The following is a 22,892-nucleotide window of genomic DNA, read 5'->3' as shown; positions in this document are numbered from 1 at the left end:
GTAACTACAGGGTCACGGGGGTCTGCTGGAGCCAATCCCAGCCAACACAGGGTGCAAGGCAGGAAACAAACCCCGGGCAGGGTGCCAGCCCACCGCAGGATGCACACACACACAACCCAAGCACACACTAGGGACAATTTAGAATCGCCAATCCACCTATCCTGCATGTCTTTGGACTGTGGGAGGAAACTGGAGTACCCGGAGGAAACCCACACAGACACAGGGAAAAACATGCAAACTCCACGCAGGGAGGACCCAGGTAGCGCACCCGGGTATCCTAACTGCGAGGCAGCAGCACTACCACTGCGCAACCGTGCCACCCAAATGTTTAATCACTTTGCTAAAATAGTGGCATGGTGGATGCTCCTGTTCACTTACGTATGCCATGTTCCAGGTTGCAATTCCAAGTCCCAGTTGCTGTCCACTTGGAGTTTACACCAGGAGAGTTTGGTTAACTAGTTATTCCAAATGTTCCCTGTGCGAGCATACAGCGTATGTGCCTCTTCACATAAATGGGTCCTATGATAGAATGGCACTCTGCACAGGGTTGTTTCCCTGCTCAGCGCCCACAGCTGCTGTCGTAAGCGGAGACCCTGTAATTTCAGGTTATTTAATCATTTACTTAACATTGGTTGTTAAACTGCACTGTTTGAAAGTGTATGAAAAACTGTCCATTGGCTGGTGGCTACTTAAAAATGAAAGTAGACAACACTTAATATCAATTAAAATGAGAACGAACAAAGCATACAGTAAACTGTAACATACTTACATTTTTCAACAACTTTCTGTTTGTGGAATATGCTAAACTTATTTTCTGACTTGATAAACTGAGAGTAGAGGCAAGTCCTCTAAATAAACAAGCAGATAAGCCAACGGCAGAATCTGGCCTCCAATTAAGAAACGGTTTATATTTAAAACAACAATTTCTCTTGCTGAAGCTTTTTATGAAAGGCTGACATCACATAACTTCTAGTGAGAGAGCATGTCAAATTTAGTGACTGCAGTTGCCATCTCTCATTGCCTCGGAGGGTGTCAAATTGCAGGAAGTGACCGATTACACTATTTCATCAGGACTTTTCATCATTGTTCCAAATGTTGTATTGCACCACTTAAGTGGGAGAAGCTTGTATTACAGTTAGCCCTCTTCATAAAATTATGAAGTGATGCACAGACTGGGAATCCTACTTCCTCTTAATTGGCAAGTTATTGATAACATTTATTTTACCTCTCCCCTTTCACTTCCAAAAATTGATTTTGAAATGATAAAAAAAGTAGCTTTGGAAAGCCCTACACAATGAAAGCATTCAAAGTGGACAGACACTATACATTTTTGTGGTGTTTTTCTGTTGTAATTGCCAATGCAAGTTAACCGGTCCTAGCATGGGGACAGTTTCAGCTAACCTGTTTTTTTCTATATTTAGCATTAGAGCACTCTGTATCTACAGATGTCTGTATATTGTAATATGGAGTAAACTCGGTAAATTGGCTCTAATCAAAGTTTACTTAGCTCTGACAACATATGCAATGACCTTTATATAGTTGAGTTGAAGACATGACCTGCCATGCACTCCTGGTGCATTATGGGAATGATTGCCATGGCACCAACCACACAACTCTCCCTAAAATGGTGGCAAAAACTCTTAACTTTTCAGGGAAATCACTAATCACAAAATATGTAGCACTACAGAATCCCTTATGTCTATAAACCTATATTAGGAAATCAAACTGAATTTTACCTCCAGCAGGAAATGCCAAAGAAAATAAAAAAAGAATAAAATGTGCCATCATAACAGTTTTGACCTGTTCTGTTCCCTATTTGCAACATTTCCGCTTATTCACTCATCCATCCACAAGATTGGCAAGTGGTGCCATTGTGCTGGTGACTTTCAAGTGGCAGCTACACTTGTCTGCACTGAGCAAGAAAAATTCTGGGTACCTTAACATAGCAAAGTTGCTCCAGCATTAGAATTAACAGACAACAAAAGGTTGATTTTTTCTATATCATCATTACATTTTTTATCACACCCGTCAAAACATTTTGAGATTTTGGGTTATTTAGCTATTCTATTGCAGGGTTTTTTTATACTCCTAAATACAGATGTATCAAATTATTATTATTATTATTATGTCAGATTTCTGGACAGGACAGGAAAGAGTGTTTTTGTTTAAGTGAGTAAGGGAGTCTGTCAACTTTACATTTCATATATACATAGAGAAAGAGAGATGTTAAGTTACTGAAATGAAATGTAAAACATACAGAATTCAATGTGGTTTTAAACTTAAAGTTCAAATTGTTTGTCAGGAAAAAAAAACACACACTAATTTAGTCTCATAGTTGTGACATCTATGGAGTGCTGTCGTATTCCTTTGACACACTGTACAGTTTTCCGTTAATGCAGATGCTCGCACATGATCTTCAAGAAGAGCATTTGCCGTTTCAAAAGATGATTCCCATGTTGGCAGGAAACCAAAGTTGTTCCAGCTAAAAACAAACTCAGCTCAGCAACAATCTTAAGGCTGCACCTAAACCTGATATACTCCTTGGATCTGAAGCGCCAGCTACAAGCAAAAATTGTGTCATATCGTATAACCACATTTTTTCTTTCTTTTTTGATGGCTTGAATGAAGTTTCTTTTCTGTATTTCACTAGTCAGACAACTATGAAATCAGGCAAGGTTGCTTCTGCTACAAATCTGGACAGATTGTGAAAACTACAGAAGCTTGTGTTGCCATTTTGTTATTGTTTTGGTAAATGGAAAAGTGTTTACCCATAGACTATTCATCCTAGGTAGAAAAAATATGGAAGTGTGAAAAGGGCCATTTGTATTTGCTTTGTTGTATATTTTAATGTTTTTATGTTATAATAATTAACAAACATTTGGGCCCTGCAAGATCTCAAATATCTGTTAACATGTAGAAAAAGTCTCTTGATTACCGTATATACTTGTGGATAAATCGGGACTTGATTTTACCGTATAATTTCTGTTATTTTATAATGTCGGTTGTATAAGTCGAATGCAGAAAACTCACGCTATTGGTCCAAGAGATTATGATTTGCTAACGTTAACCTGAGAGACTAACCACGGAGCACACAGCCTTTTTTTCCTATGTTGGTGTGGCAATGCGCTGTATCAACGGGCGTATAAGTCGGGGTTCTAATTTTATGACCGATTTTTTTGGGTTTCAAGACCAGACTTGTACGTGAGTATATACGGTAAAAGTTGTGTCTGCATTATTCAGCTTTGACTATTCCCCTCCACACCACTTGGCCAATCATAACTCTTACTGCGCACATTCTCTCTCCATACCACCACGTGACACTCTCAGTGCTAACTTGTCCTTCAACACAGTAGGTTAGAATACCAAGAATGAATGAATTTTAGATTGCGATAGAAAAACTGCGTCAGGAGCTGATAATGAATGACAAAAAAAGAAAAAAAAAAAAAGAGCTGCATATAATAAAAATCGAGAACAAAAAGAGTTGTGTAATAAACAAAAAAAGAGAAAAATATCCTGCACAAAATGCGAACAGAAATGCAAATACACGCTTATAGAATGTAAGTTAGAGGATAAAGTAATTCATAATATTGTTTTTGACGAGGCATTAATGTAATTTTTTATTTACTTTTTATTATGTTTTACTTCTACTTAACTTTTTTTTTTACTATGTTTATTATTCATTGGTATTTAAAATAGACAGTTGTAGTAAAATATTCGAGTAACTGATTTTCTATCTAAAATCTATCAAAAATTTAACTAAGGACCAAACGGTTTTCCACCCATGCCCCACAGACTCTTCTGTTTACCACCTTTTTAAATATAATTGCTTTCTCTACGCGCTTTTTCTCAATGCCCTTCGAGCAGCTCAGCAGGGATATAGTGTGTGCCCAGCATCCGCCCCCGAGGGTTGGCGAGCAAAGCAAGCAGACGGAAGAGCTGTTATTGTTTTAACTATTAATAGGATACTGTAGATTTCCCATGTTTACACAGGTATAAATGGACATAAATATTACTTGAAATATTTCAAGCTGAAAGGAGTATAACCAACTTTTTAAATCTGTGTTTGACGTAGCAGGAGAAAATCAATCAGTTTAAATTGCCATTATAACTATACACTCAGTTTTCAAGTTCACCTCACACTATATTTTTGGGAGACTGCAACAAAGAAATAATCCAGTTACTGCTTTCATATAAAATATAGTTCATAAACATTAAAACTGTAAAACAAATATGAAGGCTTTCTTTTCAAGGTATGCAATACGAGAGTTAGACCAAATGTTCCAACAGATATTATAGTGAATTTTACCACACTGTTAGCAGAAAGTTATAGTTTGCAAAGTGCAAGAGGTTTAACTACCTGTTGAAAATGGCTTCTGTGCTGAAGCACTGGCTCTATGACATACAGATCAGGTTCAGTATTTTCTAGCAGGCTAGAAAGTTTTGGAATCAAACAAACCTTGAGAAACATGACACTTAATTAAAAAGATTTAACAGATGGCAATTTGAATCATATCAGGAGCCAACTTGTGCCAAGTGGAAAAAAAAACAAGAAGAACAGTGCCCATGACATGAAAAGGAAATTGAACAACACAACCTAGTAACACTGTTGTCTGTCAAGACCTGCATATTTTTCTTAGTGCCAGCATATATGGACATTGTTTTACATCTTTTTGCCCTTTTCTTTAATGATTGTTTATAAATTTATTATGATTTTGACACTGTCAAACAGGCATTTTTTTGGTCAGTTTTCCTTATCATCACCGTCATTTAGTGTTGATCTTTACACAGTTGTGGCCATGGCATTTACTGTTGCTACACTTTGGCAGTCATATTACATTCATCAGAAATTGCAGCACTCATTACTTAGACTACCAGTTTATAACATCACCTGTAGGAGATCTTATACAGTGGGATGCAAAAGTTTGGGCAACCTTGTTAATAGTCATTATTTTCCTGTATAAATTGTGGTTGTTACGGACAAAAATGTCAGTTAAATATATCATATAGGAGACACACATAGTGATATTTGAGAAGTGAAATGAAGTTTATTGGATTTACAGAAAGTGTGCAATAATTGTTCAAACAAAATCAGGCAGGTGCATAAATTTGGGCACCGTTGTCATTTTATTGATTCTCAAACTTTTAGAACTAATTATTAGAACTCAAATTGGCTTGGTAAGCTCAGTGACCCCTGACCTACATACACAGGTGAATCCTATAATGAGAAAGAGTATTTAAGGGGGTCAATTGTAAGTTTCCCTCCTCCTTTAATTTTCTCTGAAGAGTAGCAACATGGGGGTCACAAAACAACTCTCATATGACCTGAAGACAAAGATTGTTCACCATCATGGTTTAGGGGAAGGATACAGAAAGCTGTCCCAGAGATTTAAGCTGTCTGTTTCCACAGTTGGGAACATATTGAGGAAATGGAAGACCACAGGCTCAGTTCAAGTTAAGGCTCGAAGTGGCAGACCAAGAAAGATTTCGGATAGACAGAAGCGACGAATGGTGAGAACAGTCAGAGTCAACCCACGGACCAGCACCAAAGACCTACAACATCATCTTGCAGCAGATGCAGTCACTGTGCATCGTTCAACCATTCGGCACACTTTACACAAGGAGATGCTGTATGCGAGAGTGATGCAGAGGAAGCCTTTTCTCCACCCACAGCACAAACAGAGCCACTTGAGGTATGCTCAAGCACATTTGGACAAGCCAGCTTCATTTTGGAATAAGCTGCTGTGGACCGATGAAACTAAAATTGAGTTATTTGGGCATAACAAGGGGCGTTATGACAGCATTCCAAGAAAAACACCTGCTACATACAGTAAAATATGGTGGTGGTTCCATCATGCTGTGGGGCTGTATGGCCAGTGCAGGGACTGGGAATCTTGTCAAAGTTGAGGGACGCAAGGATTCCACTCAGTATCAGCAGATTCTGGAGACCAATGTCCAGGAATCAGTGACAAAGCTGAAGCTGCGCCGGGCTGGATCTTTCAACAAGACAACGACCCAAAACACTGCTCAAAATCCACTAAGGCATTCATGCAGAGGAACAAGTACAACGCTTCTGGAATGGCCATCTCAGTCCCCAGACCTGAATATAATTGAAAATCTGTGGTGTGAGTTAAAGAGAGCTGTCCATGCTCGGAAGCCATCAAACCTGAATGAACTAGAGATGTTTTGTAAAGAGGAATGGTCCAAAATACCTTCAACCACAATCTAGACTCTCATTGGAACCTACAGGAAGCATTTAGAGGCTGTAATTTCTGCAAAAGGCGGATCTACTAAATATTGATTTCATTTCTTTTTTGTGGTGCCCAAATTTATGCACCTGCCTGATTTTGTTTGAACAATTATTGCACACTTTCTGTAAATCCAATAAACTTCATTTCACTTCTCAAATATCACTGTGTGTGTCTCCTATATGATATATTTAACTGACATTTTTTATCGTAACAACCAACGATTTATACAGGAAAATAATGACTATTAACAAGGTTGCCCAAACTTTTGCATCCCACTGTATATTATTATAGTGAATATTAAACAATGTATATTGGCATTTTGCAGACAGTAAAGTTGTGCAGTGGTTAGTGCAGCAGCCACATGCATCCAGAGAGATGGTTTGATAATCATTGTGGAGTCTTGAATATTATTCCGAGACACTCTAGCATGATGAGTTATTTTTTTAGTCCAATGTGGCTTGGTGTGAACAAGTATGTATGTATGTATGTATGTATGAGGAGGTGCACACTGTGATAAAATAGCAGTATCTATAGGGTTTGTATCCTGCCCTCTACCTGATGCAGTGGTGAATGGTTCCAGCTTACCAAGATCACGTAATAGCAAAAATCTTTAGTAATATACATTCATTCTGTAACTTTTTACTTTTCTACTTTTTCATCTTTGTAATAAAAGGTTGATCACAAAAAATAATAGATCATTAAATTGTTGATTCTTTATACTAAATTATACACACAAGCTAAACAGCTGAAAGCTTAAATAGCTTGTCTTATGTCAATGTGCACTAATACGGCCTCCATGGCTAATAATATAGAATTTTTATATAGAATAGCAATAAATTTTGAAGCATGGTGTAAGTAATTTTCCCCCGTATATAAAACAAAGCTGCAGAAAGAAACATCTTCCAAACACTAACCTACAACTGTTTATAGAGACATTTTTAATATAAATTTAAAATTTCTAAATAGCACTTTTCTTGACATAAGAGTGTGTGACTAGACAACACTAGCCACTAATACAATGCTTACTTTGATACACTCATTATAACTAAAGGGTCCAACAAGAACACTTAGCTGGGGAATATGATAATAATTGTTTAAAGATTTTAAACATATTGACTGCAAGTCACTGCAATGTTGCCAACTTACTATGTGTATTGGCAACCAAAAGTTTTCTGAAGGGACCAAACTATCAGGACATCTTTAGGGTAAACACTGCAGAGAACCCAATTAATCTCCCAGTTTTACTTCATCCATCCTAAACAGTCCATCTTTTCAGACTCTCATTCTGTCTACTACCACTAAAAAAAGAGAAGTACACTATATGGACAAAAATATTGGGACACACCTCTTAATTCTTGAATTCAGTTGTTTCAATCACACCAATTGGCACAGGTGTATAAAATCAAACACCTAGCCATGCAGTCTCCATTTACAAACATCTGTGAAATAAAATGGGTCATTGTGAAGAGCTCAGTAACTTAAAGTATGGTACTATGATAGGATGCCACCTTTGCAATAACACGTTTTGTGAAATTTCATCCCTCCTGGGTATTCCACGGTCAACTGTAATTGGTATTATTGGAAAGTGGAAGCGTTTAAGAACAACAGCAACTCAGCCACGAAGCAGAAGACCACGTAAAGTCACTGAGCAGAGTCAACGACTACCAAGGTGCATGGTACCTAAAAGTTGGCAGGGAACTGTTAATTCCATAGCTGAAGAGTTCCAAATTTCCACTGGCATTAATGAAAGCAAAAAAACATTATGCAATGGCTTTCCATGGCAGAACAGCTGCATCCAAGCCTAACATCACCAAGTCCAGTGCGAAGTGTCAGATGGAGAGGTAGAAATGGGTTCTATGGAATAACAAATCACGCTTCTCTGTTTGGTAGTCAGATGGGAGAGTCTGGGTTTGGTGGATACGGGGAGAATGTTACCTGCCTGACTGCAATGTACCAACTGTAAAGTTTGGTGGAGGAGAGATAATGGTGCAGGGCTGCTTTTCAAGGTTTGGGCTAGGCCCCTTACTTCTAGTGAAGGACTATCTTAATTCTTTAACATACCAACATTTTTGACAATGCTATGCTTCCAACTTTGTGGAAACAGTTTGGGGAAGGCCCTTTTCTATTCCAGCATGACTGTGCCCCAGTGCACAAAGAAAGGTTGGATGGGTTTGGGGACTGTCCCACACAGAGCCCTGACCCTCACCCCATTGAACACTTTTGGGATGAACTGGAATACCTCATAACTGCTCTACAGAATGAATGGGCACAAATTCCCACAGAAACACTCCAAAGTCTTGCAGAATATCTTCCAAGAAGAGTGGAAACCGTTATAGCTGCAAGTTGGTCAATTCCACATTAAAGTCTAATGACACTGCATTCAAATACATAAAGTCACTGTCGGTGTATTGGTCAGGCGTCCCAATACCTTTGGTCCATATAGTTTATCGTAGTGTGTTTCTCCTCGCCCCACATCTTCTCTCACTTTAACAATCCATTCTCTCCACTTGATGTGTCACCACTTTTGTTCATCAATCAATATTTCAACATTTATTTATATAGCACATTTTCATACAAAAAAAATGTAGCTCAAAGTGCTTTACAAAATGAAGAATAGAAAAATAAAAGACACAATAAAAAATAAACATAAGTCAACATTAATCAACATGTTCTGCTTCTACTGACAATCTTTAATTCTCATGTACAATGGAACTTCTGACATACTGCACACGCATGTACCCTTCAGTAACTGAAAGACTCATTTAAATGGTCTCAAGAGCTTTCAAAATTTTGTCCACAAACCTTACTATGACTGCCAAGTACATTACTTTTGCTTCATTCAGCATATCACCTACAAATAACTTCCTTATTTTCACTATCCACATTTACAGTTAATACACCTAACACTCTTGAGAAATGTTATACTCAAACCTTGTTCAACTACAAGTTCAACTTATTGTTTCACATCTGTACCAGCTTCCTATGCACTGAATGGAGCTCCCTATGTGCTGATATCAAAATCTTCTTCGAAGCTCTTGACTTTTCCTGCTTGACCAGCACTTCTCCGCTAAATCCACCTGCAGGTCATTCACTTCACATTTCAATTACTCTTACCTCTGTTATTCTTTCCATTTCATCATAAGTACAAGGTCATTCAATACAAATAATTTGCTTAATCATTTTAACTGTCTGTGCGAAACGCCTGCATACGCCAGAATATCCACAATCCATTAAGTGCGTCAATTTTCACTTTTATAATGATTCATCTTCCACTTTACACAATAATGCACTGTGCTATCTGCAATATCCACAAAGTTAAAGCTGCAACACACAGAAGGGTAGTGTATAGTTTTTGTTTCCATCATTTCTTATATTCTAACCAAGGCTTACATGGTGAAACTTTTAAATAAGACTTTACTCTTTACTTTACTAGAGTACACTGTACTCAAAAACCTGTCCGTGTCCACACGCAGATGCCCATCGTAGCCTTCACACAGCCCTTCTCATTCCCGCTGACTGGTACACTTAAGCGGCCATTGCTTACGGGTGCGTGGAACGATCTCATGCATGCTACCGTTTACACGTGCCCCTAAATAATCCCTGCCGATCCTCGGACGACCCCACATTCTCTATCCAATAGCTGCCATTTCAAGTGATTCATACCTGCCGCAGTAAAGCCCCTTGCCAGGGCATGGGCAAGCTGACCCGCTCCTATAAAGCCGACGCTCATCCTGTTACAAACAAAAGACCTCCTTCTTGATCTTGAAAACCGACCTAAAGGCAAACATAAATAAATAAATAAATACATACATACATAGATTTTAGAAACTACAGACAAAAGTAAAACGCAGCAAAGTCACCGACACTCTGAAAGATACAATTTATAGCGGGACTCCCTCCGGCACCATAGCACGTGTTTAATAACTTTGGAACAATACGATTATTTAATGTTATTGAATGTTGTGATTTTATTTTAGGACGAAACACGCACCTCGTAAAGAGCGACCTTCTGCTCAGTCTTGTAATCTCTATTCGCAGAATACCGGATCAATTTTACGCTGTCAACGTGGCTTCCTCCGGCTCTAAACAGCAGAGTTTCCGGAGTAATGACGAAAAACTTGATTGTCACCCAAAGGAACCAATGAACTCATAGCGACGGTTATATTCACCAATCACAAATGTCGAAGATTTTTTTTTTTTATTTGAGATGTGTGTTGGGAGGAATTGTAAGCCTAGCGATTGTTGCATCATACTTGAGCAATCTTGGCAAAAGAAAATTAAGTAGCATTATGAACGTTGTGGTCAGTCATCCCAAATGATCTATCCCAGTATCACGCTAACTCCAAAGTCTTATCGCAGACTGAAGTAAATGTTTAGTGAGTGAAGCCCACGTGGATGCCGATTGTTTCCTCTTGTAGACGTGCAGCTCTGCTCTACGTATCTGCAAATTATCTTGCCAGCCTTTAATTATTTAGAGCCGGAGCGTCTGGAAGGTAAACACGGATTTTAATTAAACCCAGGTAACTGGGCTAACTGGCGCCATAGGCACAGCTAGTTTGCGTGTCGTTCTTTTTATACTATGATTAAACACTTGCTCGAAGATGTCAGTCGCAGGTGGAGTGAAAAACACCCACAGGATGTCCGAATCCCCGGGTTGTAATAACTTTGATGGTTTTGTGTGCAACAAAGGCATTAGACCAGTTTCTCCACTCATCCAAGGCGCCGGTATCCTCGGATAATGATCACTGAAAACTGCTTAACGCATCACCGTAAGGACCAAGCCACACATCTGAACGAGGAGGTGTACGTTTTCTCTTTCTTTCAACCACTTTAAATTACATTTAATTACGGGTTTAGAGGAGAGGGGGCTAAAGCACGTCTTGGCAGCTTCAGGCACCGGGCACAAATTCTGGAACGCCAGTCCTTAACAGAGTAGACCAACACCACCGTCCCTGCAAAATCAACATTCAGACAGATATTCTGTTGTAAAGTTTCGAGTGGTATTGTCACCTCCACCACATTTTGTTTTTCAGCAAGAAGTTCTTATTCGATGTAAAGTGTAAACTAAATCTTAAAAATCTCACAGAAGTCAACCCCTAATAAAAGATGCATAGGCTAGGTCTGTTTGGAGGTAAATTGAATTTGTTTCAGTAAGAGGTTGCAATAGATACATAAATTAAGTATCAATTAGTATGTTAGATACTAGTATGCTAGAAACTTTCAAATATCAATTTTGACAATATTTTGAAAAAAAAAACACAATGAAAAGGGTAATCCACAAATTTAAGATTATAACAAAAACATCACTCTGTGGATCAACTTGCTTAATGATGAGAAGAAAATTATGGGTATAAATGCCCCCTCAGAGTGTCAAATTCCAAGATCAAAGATGCAATGCAGGTGTCAATGCAGCATTTATGGTTATGCATGTTCTATGTTTTACACAGGTGCTAAAGCTCCAAGCTCACATGGTCCCCAAACTGATCTGTTTAATCTGGGTATTAGCCAGAGGATTGCAAAGACCTTAGTGGTTTTATGTTCGGCAAAGGTATCTCCTTACATATCTAGGATGTCTGAATCCTCTGATGCTGCCCAGTGAAATATATTAAATGCTACGCTGCCAGGACAAATCCACACATTTGAAGGTGGACATGTTGATTTAATGATGACCTTTCTCCTCCATCCAACCATCCATTTTAAATTATACTTAAATTAGGTAGGAGCGGCACGGTGGCGCAGTGGTAGCGCTGCTGCCTTGCAGTTAGGAGCCCCGGGTTCGCTTCCGAGGTCCTCCCTGCGTGGAGTTTGCATGTTCTCCCCTCCGGGTACTCCAGTTTCCTCCCACAGTCCAAAGACATGCAGGTTAGGTGGATTGGCGATTCTAAATTGTCCCTAGTGTGTGCTTGGTGTGTGGGTCCTGTGGTGGGTTGGCGCCCTGCCCTGGATTGGTTCCTGCCTTGCGCCCTGTGTTGGCTGGGATTGGCTCCAGCAGACCCCCATGACCCAGTGTTTGGATTCAACGGGTTGGAAAATGGATGGATGGATGGATTAAATTAAGTAAGGGTTCAGAGAAGGGAGTGTATCAAGCATTGGGCAGAAATGGAACTCTGGAGTACCATTTGCCCAATGCCCAATGTTACTCATACCATACTCAGTATAAAGGTCCAGCCTACCCTAACCATCATGTCTTTGTGCTATGTGAGAAAAAGCTACCCTGACACAGAGGGAACATGAAAGTTTAAAGCAGATAATGACCAGGCCAATATTATAAGACACTCTCCTGAGCCATGGTAGAGTACCGCTAACCACCAGGTGCAGATGTAGTGCTTTGTGAACCCCACAACTTCCCTATCTCTGTTAAACTGTTTTTCGCACTTCTCCTCTCTGTTCTTACTTTGTAAAATTTACCTGAAAGGGTATGGGTATAAACTGGGTTCAACGGAGGGCTGAATGTTAAAATGGATAAAGTTCCTTGGCTTACTGTTTGAACATCTTTACTGACAGTGAGAAGAAAGATACATTCTGGTTTTCCTGCTCTATAAATACTATTTGGAAGTTTTATTTTTGTAGCTATCTCATGACACACCAGCTAAAATGAAATGCATACACTGAAGTAAAAGTCTTGTAAGATGTATTGCTGGTGCTCTGGTCCTAAAATAAAAGTTGTATTGTTACGCTTGAGTTAAAATATTCCACCTGTCATGCCCTTGAAGATTCACCTACGAATGAATCGAGATGGCAAAGGAAATTGAAGGGCTGAGATTTGGGGCTAAATCTAAAAAGAATGCAGGCAGAAGTAGACAAAATAGCATTAGGTGATGACAAACTTGTTCTTGTAGCAAAACTGAAAGTAGCAAACTCATTTTTGGTCAAAACCTAAAACAATTTAGTAAAGAATTTACTGTGAATGCTTTTGAAAGTGATTTCTTCAAGCAGCAAATTTCCTTTATTATAAACAATGTTCAGATGTCTTTTAAAGACCTTAGCCGGCCATTATGAAGCCACATGCTGTGCAGTTTATGTCATATATGTCTAGAAAAATATATCCATCATAACAACCAGCATACAAAATGTTGAGATCTGTGAAGTGACTGCTATAAACAGTAAAAATAAGCAAAAATGAACACAGCACAGTGTGACACAAAGAGCATGTGGTCGAAATGTAATATCTTATTAAGTAATGAAACGTCCTCTAACAGGACAATTCAGCAATCAGGCAGGAGAAAAGCTGCTCATTGTATCTTTTAATTACTCCTCAGCAAAATGCCTTGCCAAGTCTTTAGAGCCCTGGTACTTCCTGTCTTGTTATATGGTTGTGAGACACAGACGCTATCCAGTAACCTGAGACGAAGACTGGACACCTTTGGTACTTTGTCTCTCTGGAAAATCCTTGGGCACCGCCGGTTTGACTTTGTGTCGAATGAGCAGTTGCTCATGGAGTCCCGAATGAGGCACATTACCTGAATTGTGAGGGAGCGTCAGTTATGGCACTACAGACATGTGGTGCGTTTCCCCGAGGGTGATCCGGCTCGTAAGTGTCAATCAATGCATACATTTTACTCTGGTTGGTTCATTGGTTTACACCCAAATGATTTATATAAAATAAAAGTATATTATATTCTGGTTCTTCTTATACCTTTTGAGATGAGACACCACCCTTTGCATATAACAACTGTCCATTCTCATTGTTTACAGGACATCTGCTGATTTCTTAGTCATCTCTTAGTCATCTTTCAGTGCATTTTGCATATTACATCAACCTTTCTTCTGGTACATTCTTTATTTACTTTACCATCTCAGTATATTTCCTAAACCAAGTCTTATATTTCATTATTTTGTTGTTCAGTTGACCTTTTCGTGGTGTGACCACATTTATTAAGCCTTTATGCAATTTCTTTAAGATGAAAACTATATTACCCTAAAATTCTTCTTCCACAAGCAACAATTAGCAGTACTAGTTCATGGGTCTAGCATCCTGGGATTGAATCCCATGCTGTATTATTGTTATTGTGGAATCTGCATTTTCTCTCCATGTCTGTGTGGCTTTGTCTCTGGGTACTTTGTTTTTTCTTCTACTTCCTCCCAAAGATGTGTTGGTCAGGTTGTCAATTTAAAATTGGCCCTGTGTGTGTGTGCGTGAGCTGACCATGCTACTAAATGGCACCCTTTTTCAAAAAAATAAGAAGTTTTACAAACAAGAGGAAGTCCTTCATGTTTTCTGTCTAGTGCCTAATGCTCTCAGGATTGTCTCCAGCCCCAGTGATCCTGAATGTTATGTTAAACTTATCATATAATACTACTTTTTTTTTTTTAAATCTTGAAACCACCTGATTTAAGCACAATAAAGAATAAAACCAGACCAAATACAATTTCAGTGTAGACAAACCAAAAGCTGCATCAATAGGAAAAAAGCTATTTGGGACTTTGGGCTGAATTGGATTAGGTGGTTTGGAGAATGTGGTATCACGTTTCATTCTGGGATGAGGCAGTAGGTTGTGCTATTGCTTCACAGCTCCAGGGCACAACTTTCAAATCCCAGCCAAGCTTCCCTTTTGTTTAATTTGGAGAGGAATTGTCACCTCTCCCTTAGTTTTTTTTTTGCCTATGCTGTTATATACTTAATAAAGGTCTCCCAACAAGTAGATCCCACTCAAATCATTGTGTAAGCTAAAACTGCAAAATCTCCGGCAAGTCAACTACTAGTTACAGATGTATAGTCAGGGTCTATTTGGAGCTGAATATGATGTGTTTTATTCAAAGGTTGCAATATATTTATAAATTACATTTTCTTCGATATAGTAGATACTAACAAAATACCCATGCTTCGCAGCAGAGAAGAAGTGTGTTAAAGAATTTATGAAAAAGAAAAGGAAACATTTTAAAAATAACATAACATTTGCTTTCTATTCGTTTGCATAAGCACAGTCCTTCACCAGCAATTTTAACTTAGTTACAAAGTGATCAAAAGTTTTGTTTATATCCCGCATCCTCTCATTAAACTTGTATCTCGCGAATATCGTATTCGTCTTAGGCCTGACAAACGCCAGCGGCAGCGTGTCTTTGAACTTAATTTAAAGTTAAGCTTTACACCTTGCTTTCTTATTTTAACTCCGTTACAAAGTGATCCAAAGTCTCGTTTATACCTCGTGTCTTCTCATTAAACTTGTATCTCGCGAATATCGTATTCGTCGTAGGCAAGACAAACGCCAGCGGCAGCATGTCTATAAATTTAATTTAAAGTTACGGTTTACACTGTGCTTTGTTTCCGCAGTAGCTGCACTTACTGTATGAATATGCTTGTATGCGTCACTCGCTTCTTATTCTTTTGCCACCTTCTCAACTGTGTAATGCGTTTTTTGTTCAGCACTCTTTGGAGCTCTTCCTTGTTCTCTACGTACTGCGTTCACAGTCAGTTCACGTGAGCCGCTCTCTTGTGTGATCTTGCGATGTCCACGGCTTTATTTACTGTTAGCTAAGACCCGGCACTTAAAAGTTTCTCTCGCACTTTTGCTGAGTTTGTGCCAAACACTAGACCATCTCATCTTCGTTTGCATTAGCACAGTCCTTCACCCGCGAATATTTACCTTATATGGGGAGGCACTCAATTACGTGGGAGGCGTGATGATACGGGACGCAACTCTGCCTCACACGGTGACCGAGCTGCAGGCTATGGCCATATATATGGTCGAAAGTAGGTTCCAGTTATGACCGTTACGCATAGAATTTCGAAATGAAACTTGCCTATCTTTTGCCTGCCAAATTTCAGCCTTCCATCTACACGGGAAGTTGGAGAATTAGTAATGAGTCAGTGAGTGAGACAGTCAGTGAAGGCTTTGCCTTTTATTAGTATAGACTAGCAAAATACCCGCGCTTCGCAGCGGCGAAGTACTGCCTTAAAATTTTTATTAAGAGGAAAATTAAACCTTTTTAAACTGAGGGAAAATATGCCAATAATTATTTGTTAAGGATCTCTTTGTATACCACATTGTCAGTTTGGCCCTCCGGTTGTAATATGACCAAGCTGTGTTCTGAGCTTACTCTTGAGCATGCAACGTAAAGTTAGCCATGTGAAAAGTAATCTTGTCTCAAATCTCACAGCTTGGACTGCTGCTGTCATAATCGGTTTGAGTTTCATGGTTTGTTTCAATTACGACAGTATTTGTAGGACTTGTGTTGAAGAGACATTCTGCATCTGTCAAGCGTTGTAAGCATAACCGGTTTCATCGATAACTTCACATCCAGCTTTTGAGAGTTTAAACATTCATAAATATCAAAGTGTCCACTACTGAAATCGTCACCTGTGAATCTAAGATGTTTAAGAGACATTGACGGTTGTCCAAAGGTGTAAAATATTTGGCCATTTCGGTACACTTGAAAGCAACAACCAAACAATTCAGCGGCAGCCATCAACTCACATGCAGAACCATAGGTGAAGAGCTTAAGCATTTTACTCTTATAGTGCTCCTGTGTAGTATAATTATCTCCTGTACCGTCATCAGTCCACACCTTGAACCTGTCCCAGTCATTCAATATATAAGACACAATGTTTCTCCGGATATCAAGTGTGCACCTGATATGGCTGTGCAGTATGTAACAAAGAGAATGGAAAAGGCAGGTGCCATCTCCGGGCATGGAAACCACTCGGTAAGTGACAGTTCTTTGATCGATGGTGATCACCTCAATAGACATGTTAATAGGGGTATGGTTGGAATGATAAATGAAATGGGTACCTGAACAATGTAAAGTAAGTCTAAAATACCTACACAATAACTATAATTGTAATAAACGAACAATAAAACAGTGGAGAAGCCATGGATTAAATAAAAAGGCTGTAGTTATCAGCAGGGAGACGTGAATCCCGTGGCAAAGCAAGGAAGGGAATGTAGAGACCGGAGCGACGGACGGCCTTATATAGGCAGGCAGCCAACAACGTGGGAGGAGTTGGGATGGGGGACCCAACGGCGCCTCACACGGTGACCAAGCTGCAGGCTTTGGACGTATATATGTACGTAAGTAGGATTCAGTTAGCGTTGGGAACCTGCGTACCAAATTTCTTGAAGATGGGCCCATAAGTAACAAAGACCGTTGAAAAGTTCAATATGGCGGCCGACAGTGGCATCATACCACCGAAAAAAGTATGTACATTGGTTTCGGTTAGTGCAGGGAAGCCGCCTACCAAATTTCGTGAAGATGGGGCCATAAATAAGTTCAACATGGCGGACGCTGTTGACCGTTATGACCGTTACTCGTAGAATTTCTAAATGAAACCTGCTTAACTTTTGTAAGTAAGCTGTAAGGAATGAGCCTGCCAAATTTCAGCCTTCTACTTACACTGGAAGTTGGAGAATTAGTGACATTGGAAAGATCAATATGGCAGCCAACAGTGGCATCATACCACCGAAATAAGTAGGTACATCGGTTTCGGTTAGCGCAGGGAAGCCGTCTACCAAATGTTGTGAAGATGGGGTCAGCCTTCTACCTACACGAGAAGTTGGAGAATTAGTGACGTTGGAAAGTTCAATATGGCAGCCGACAGTGACGTCATACCACCAAAATAAGTACGTATATCGGTTTCGGTTAGCGCAGGGAAGCCGTCTACCAAATTTCGTGAAGATGGGGCCATAAATGAGAAAGTTCAACATGGCGGACGTTGTCGACCGTTACGTGTTGAATTTCGAAATGAAACCTGCTTAACTTTTGTAAGTAAGCTGTAAAGAATAAGCTTGCCAAATTTCAGCCTTCTACCTACACGGGAAGTTGGAGAATTAGTGATGAGTGAGTGAGTGAGTCAGTCAGTCAGTCAGTCTGTCAGTCAGTGAGGGCTGTGCCTTTTATTAGTATAGATTAGTACGTTAGTGACCTTCAAATCTCAATCTGACAATAATTTACAAGCTGGATATCACAAGCTAAGAGGACATTCTGTACCTGAGATGGACCTCAGGGAAGGAATTACCTTAATGATGTGAAGAAAAAGAATGTCATCATCAAAGACCAAAGATAAGATACGCGTGTTACTGCAACATTTATGGTGATTATTGTGCCTTATATGGCTCCCAAAATGATTTGGGTTGAGTTTCCTAAAAACATTCATACTTAGCAAGTAACAGACAACTTAAAGAATTACATTGGTAACAAATGAGCAACTTTTATGCCGGTTGTCCAAAAGGCTTCTTAAGACAGGAATCCTACAGGTCAATTGAAAATAATTGTTTGAGCATATTTTCAATGCAAAGTGCTGTTATTAGTCTTATAACTATAATAATAATATAAAATAACAGTGTCTAAAGAAAAGCAAATTGAAAACACCATCACATTAAAGTACTAATTAGGAAAAACCCTGTATATAAGCATTTAAGCAGACACCTTTGGTGTATTCTACCAAGAGTGACTCAATGTAACTATTTATTACTGTATGCTGTTTATGGATAGACAATCACCACCCACTCAGGAAGGAGGCAATCCTTGACAACATATAGTTTGAATGTTGTCTTTTAGTTTTGCTGTTTTTTTTTTTCTCCAAATGTAAATAAATATAGGGCGGCATGACGGTGCAGTGGGTAGTGCTTCTGCCTCACAGTTAGGAGACCCGGGTTTGCTTCCCGGGTCCTGCCTGCGTGGAGTTTGCATGTTCTCCTCGTGTCTGCGTGGGTTTTCTCTGGGTCCTCCAGTTTCCTCCCACAATCCAAAGACATACAGGTTAGGTGTATTGGTGATTCTAAATTGTCTGTAGTGTTTGCTTGGTGTGTGGGTGTGTGTGTGTGCACCCTGTGGTGGGCTGGTGCCCTGTCCAGGGTTTGTTTCCTGCCTTGCACCCTGTGTTGGCTTGGATTGGCTCCAGCAGACCCCTGTGACCCTATTGTTAGGATATAGCAGGTTGGATAATGGATCGATGGATGTAAATATATATGCATAATTTAAAAGTAACAGAAGCAGAAAAAAATTACCCACTGCTTCAGCATATTCATTTTCACATAAACAATACGAATAATCACACATCTATCTCTTACGAAGTCAAAGATGAACCAAGGAAAATATTCATCTGAACAGCCTGCCTCACTTTTACACCAGCCTGTTGGGCATTCTGTCATATACAATGTGGCATTTGGCTGTTGTCAGTCTCTACAGCCACCACGAACACCTCCTACTCGTATTCCTCACAATGGACAATGGAACACCTGCTTTTTCATAAATTTTGTGTAACATGGCACAGCACCACTCTGGGGATGCTGCCTGAAGATTTGTAGAGAAAACTGAAGTGCATTTTCCACATTCCTATGGTGCATTCAGCCACACTGTGTATACGCTGATGTGCAATATTCTACTGCTTTTCAGCCATAGTCTGTGGAGTAATTACAGGTGTCAGTACATATGGGCGAAGAGGATAGATGCTGTCACCCAACAGGCAGCTTTCCCCAAATTCATTGCCCATTGCCTTGCAACAGATCACTGTATTGGTCCATAAAAATGCATAATGGGTACTTCCAGGCTAATTTGCCACAATGTTTGAACAATCTAGACGAGAACAGGCCATTCAGCCCAACAAAGCTCGCCAGTCCTATCCACTTATTCTTCCAAAAAAACATTAAGTCAAGTTTTGAAAGTCCCTGAAGTCTTACTGTCTACCACTACTTGGTAACTTATTCCAAGTGTCTATCATTCTTTGTGTAAAGAAAAACTTCCTAATGTTTGTGTGAAATTTACCCTTAACAAGTTTCCAACTGTGTCCCTGTGTTCTTGATGAACTCAATTTAAAATAACAGTCTCGATCCACTGTACTAATTACCTTAATAATTTTAAACACTTCAATCATATCACCTCTTAATCTTCTTTATCTTAAACTATATAGGCTCACCTCTTTTAATCTTTCCTCATAATTCATCCCCTGTAGCCCTGGAATCAGCCTAGTCGCTCTTCTCTGGACCTTTTCTAGTGCTGCTATGTCCTTTTTGTAGCCTGGAGACCAAAACTGCACACAGTACTCAAGATGAGGCCTCACCAGTGCATTATAAAGGTTGAGCAGAACCTCCTTGGACTTGTACTCCACACATCAGGGTGCTATATAACCTAACATTCTGTTAGCCTTCTTAATGGCTTCTGAACACTGTTGGGTCCACTATGACTCCTAAATCCTTCTCATAAGGTGTACTCTCGATTTTCCAACCGCCCATTGTGTATTCAAACCTAACATTTTTACTTCCTATGTGTAATACTTTACATTTATTGACATTACATTTCATCTGTCACAAATCTACCCAAGCCTGTATGCTATCCAAGTCCTTCTGTAATGATATAATGGATTCCAAATTATCTTGGTATCATTTGCAAACTTAACCAGTTTGTTACTTATATTCCTATCTAAATCATTTATATATATTAAAAATAGCAGCGGCCTTAGCACTGACCTCTGTGGAACACCACTCTTAACATTGGCCAATTTTGATGAGGTTCCTCGCACCATCACCCTCTGCTTCCTGTGTTTGAGCCAATTCTGCACCCATCTAAAAACATCACCCTGAATTCCCACTTCTTTTAACTTGATGCCCAACCTCTCATGTGGCACCTTATCAAATGCTTTCTGAAAGTCCAGATAAATAATATCATGTGCTCCACTTTGATCCTTTTGTTGCCTCCTCATAGAATTCCAACATGTTAGTAAAACACGACCTCCCTCTTCTGAACCCATGCTGACTGTTTAGAATAACTCCTGTCCTTGCCAGGCATTGCTCAATCTTATCCTTAATAATTTCTTCCATTAATTTTCCTGTAATGCATGTTAAGGTTACTGCCCTATAGTTGCTTGGATGTACCCTGTCACCCTTTTTATATGATGGGATGGTATTTGTCATTTTCCAGTCCTTCGGAATCTCTACAGTGCTCAGTGACTTCCTAAAAATATGTGTCAAGGGTTTATATATGTACTCACTAGCCTCCTCAAGAACTGAAGCGTAAATATTATCTGGTCCTGCAGTTATTTGTTTGATTTTAGCCTGTTTAATCTGAGCAGCACTTCTTCCTCTACAATTTCCAAATCCCTCAGTTCCTCAATAGTAGTCACATTTACCTCTGGAAGGTTATCTATGTGCTCACTTGTGAAGACTTCAGAAAAATGTAAATTTAGAGCATCCACTATTTCATTGTCTGTATCTTTTAATTCCCCTTTACTATCCCTGATGAACTTGACCTCCTCCTTAACTGTTCTTTTACTACTAAAATACTGAAAGAATCTCTTAGGGTCTTTTTTCGCCTTATCTGCTATATTCCCCTCCAACTGTCTTTTAGCCTCCCTGATATCCTTCTTAATGGTTGCCCTCATGTTCTCATACGCTTTACGATTCACTTTGCAGTCATTAGTCTTATATGCCTTACAAAGCAGTTTTTTCCTTTGCAGCTTCTTTTTTAAATCTTTATTAATCCACTGTGGATTTTTCTTTAATTTCCTATTAATTCTAATTTTAGGTATGCATCTGTCCTGCATTACATGTAAAACATTTTTAAACCTGTTCCACTGCTCCTCGACTGTCTCCACATTTAAAAGCTTATCCCAGTCTATGCTACTTAGACTTTGTCGCATCTGCTCAAAATTAGCCCTACTAAAGTTCAACTTAACAATTTTAGTCTTTGCATCTGCACTCTTACAAAATACTGAGAACTTATTATATTATGGTCACTTGACCCTAGTGGTTCAATCACCTCTACACCCTCAATTCTATCCTGATTATTACAAAATACTTAATCCAGACAGGCTTCACCCCATGTTGGTGCTTTAACATGTTGTGTTAAAAAACAGTCACTGATTACTTCTAAAAACTCCTGGGGCCTCATGCATAAACGGTGCGTTCAAATCGCAATGTATAAAACCTACACTTGGTGTAAAGCCATGCATACATTTCCATGGTACCTCATACCCTGTCATACACAAGTTCTCCGCTCGGCTTTGCAGACTGGCGGCACCCAGCGTCAAAGCAGTGCTACTGTTCCTGTGTGGTTGCCCTTTATTTCTTAGAACCACATTTCTGACGCGGCTTTATAAATACACTGAAACTAACCACATATTGTTTATTAGTATAATGCATCTGATTGTAGATTACCTGTAACAATATAATGGCCCAGGGAATAGCCATAGTATTCCAAATACCATAACTGCTTTAGCGTTGTTACTCTCACTGCACCTTCTTCTTCTTTAAGCTGCTCCCGTTAGGAGTTGCCACAGCAGATCATCTTTTTCCATATTACTCTCACTGCACCACTCAGAGTATTTATATCACTGTACCTGAGTGGGGAATCACAGCAGCAGCTGATCAGAAAGAGAATTATCGGGATACAGCATCAAGCACATGCTGCCAAAGCCACGGCAAAACGTTTCAAAGCCTTTCCTGTACAGACTTCGCGGTTCAGAAACAGTTTAATCTCAAGAACCATAAACGCAATCAATCAATTGCTCCTTGTAGAACTGTTTGTACTCATAAGTACAATTACCCCACTGTAAACTTGTACTATGGTTATAATATTGCACAACCTGCACCACTTTATAAAGCACGTATTTACATATGATGACAATATAATTTTTAAATTAAATGCAGCAAAATAAACTGCTCAAAAAAATTAAAGGAACACTTTGAAAACACATCAGATCTCAATGGGAAA

At 39.3% G+C, this 22,892-nt stretch overlaps 1 protein-coding gene across 1 annotated transcript in view; it reads right to left on the bottom strand.

Moving 5' to 3' along the window:
• pycr1a (pyrroline-5-carboxylate reductase 1a) overlaps positions 1 to 10,368 on the bottom strand; it is a 46,432-nt gene extending 36,064 nt beyond the window's left edge. Inside the window, exons 1-2 of the mRNA XM_039739769.1 lie at positions 10,240 to 10,368; positions 9,912 to 10,022 (exon numbers count right to left, since the gene is read on the bottom strand). Coding sequence (XP_039595703.1) covers positions 9,912 to 9,978 — 67 coding nt within the window. The 5' untranslated portion in view covers positions 9,979 to 10,022; positions 10,240 to 10,368. The remainder of the gene's footprint in view (positions 1 to 9,911; positions 10,023 to 10,239) is intronic.
• Positions 10,369 to 22,892: the final 12,524 nt, after the last annotated feature.

Source organism: Polypterus senegalus, chromosome 17, assembly GCF_016835505.1.
Source record: "Polypterus senegalus isolate Bchr_013 chromosome 17, ASM1683550v1, whole genome shotgun sequence".
Taxonomy (NCBI): Eukaryota; Metazoa; Chordata; class Cladistia; order Polypteriformes; family Polypteridae; genus Polypterus; species Polypterus senegalus.
Note: the sequence above shows the minus strand (reverse complement) of the source record. Positions and strands in the feature narration are given on the sequence as shown.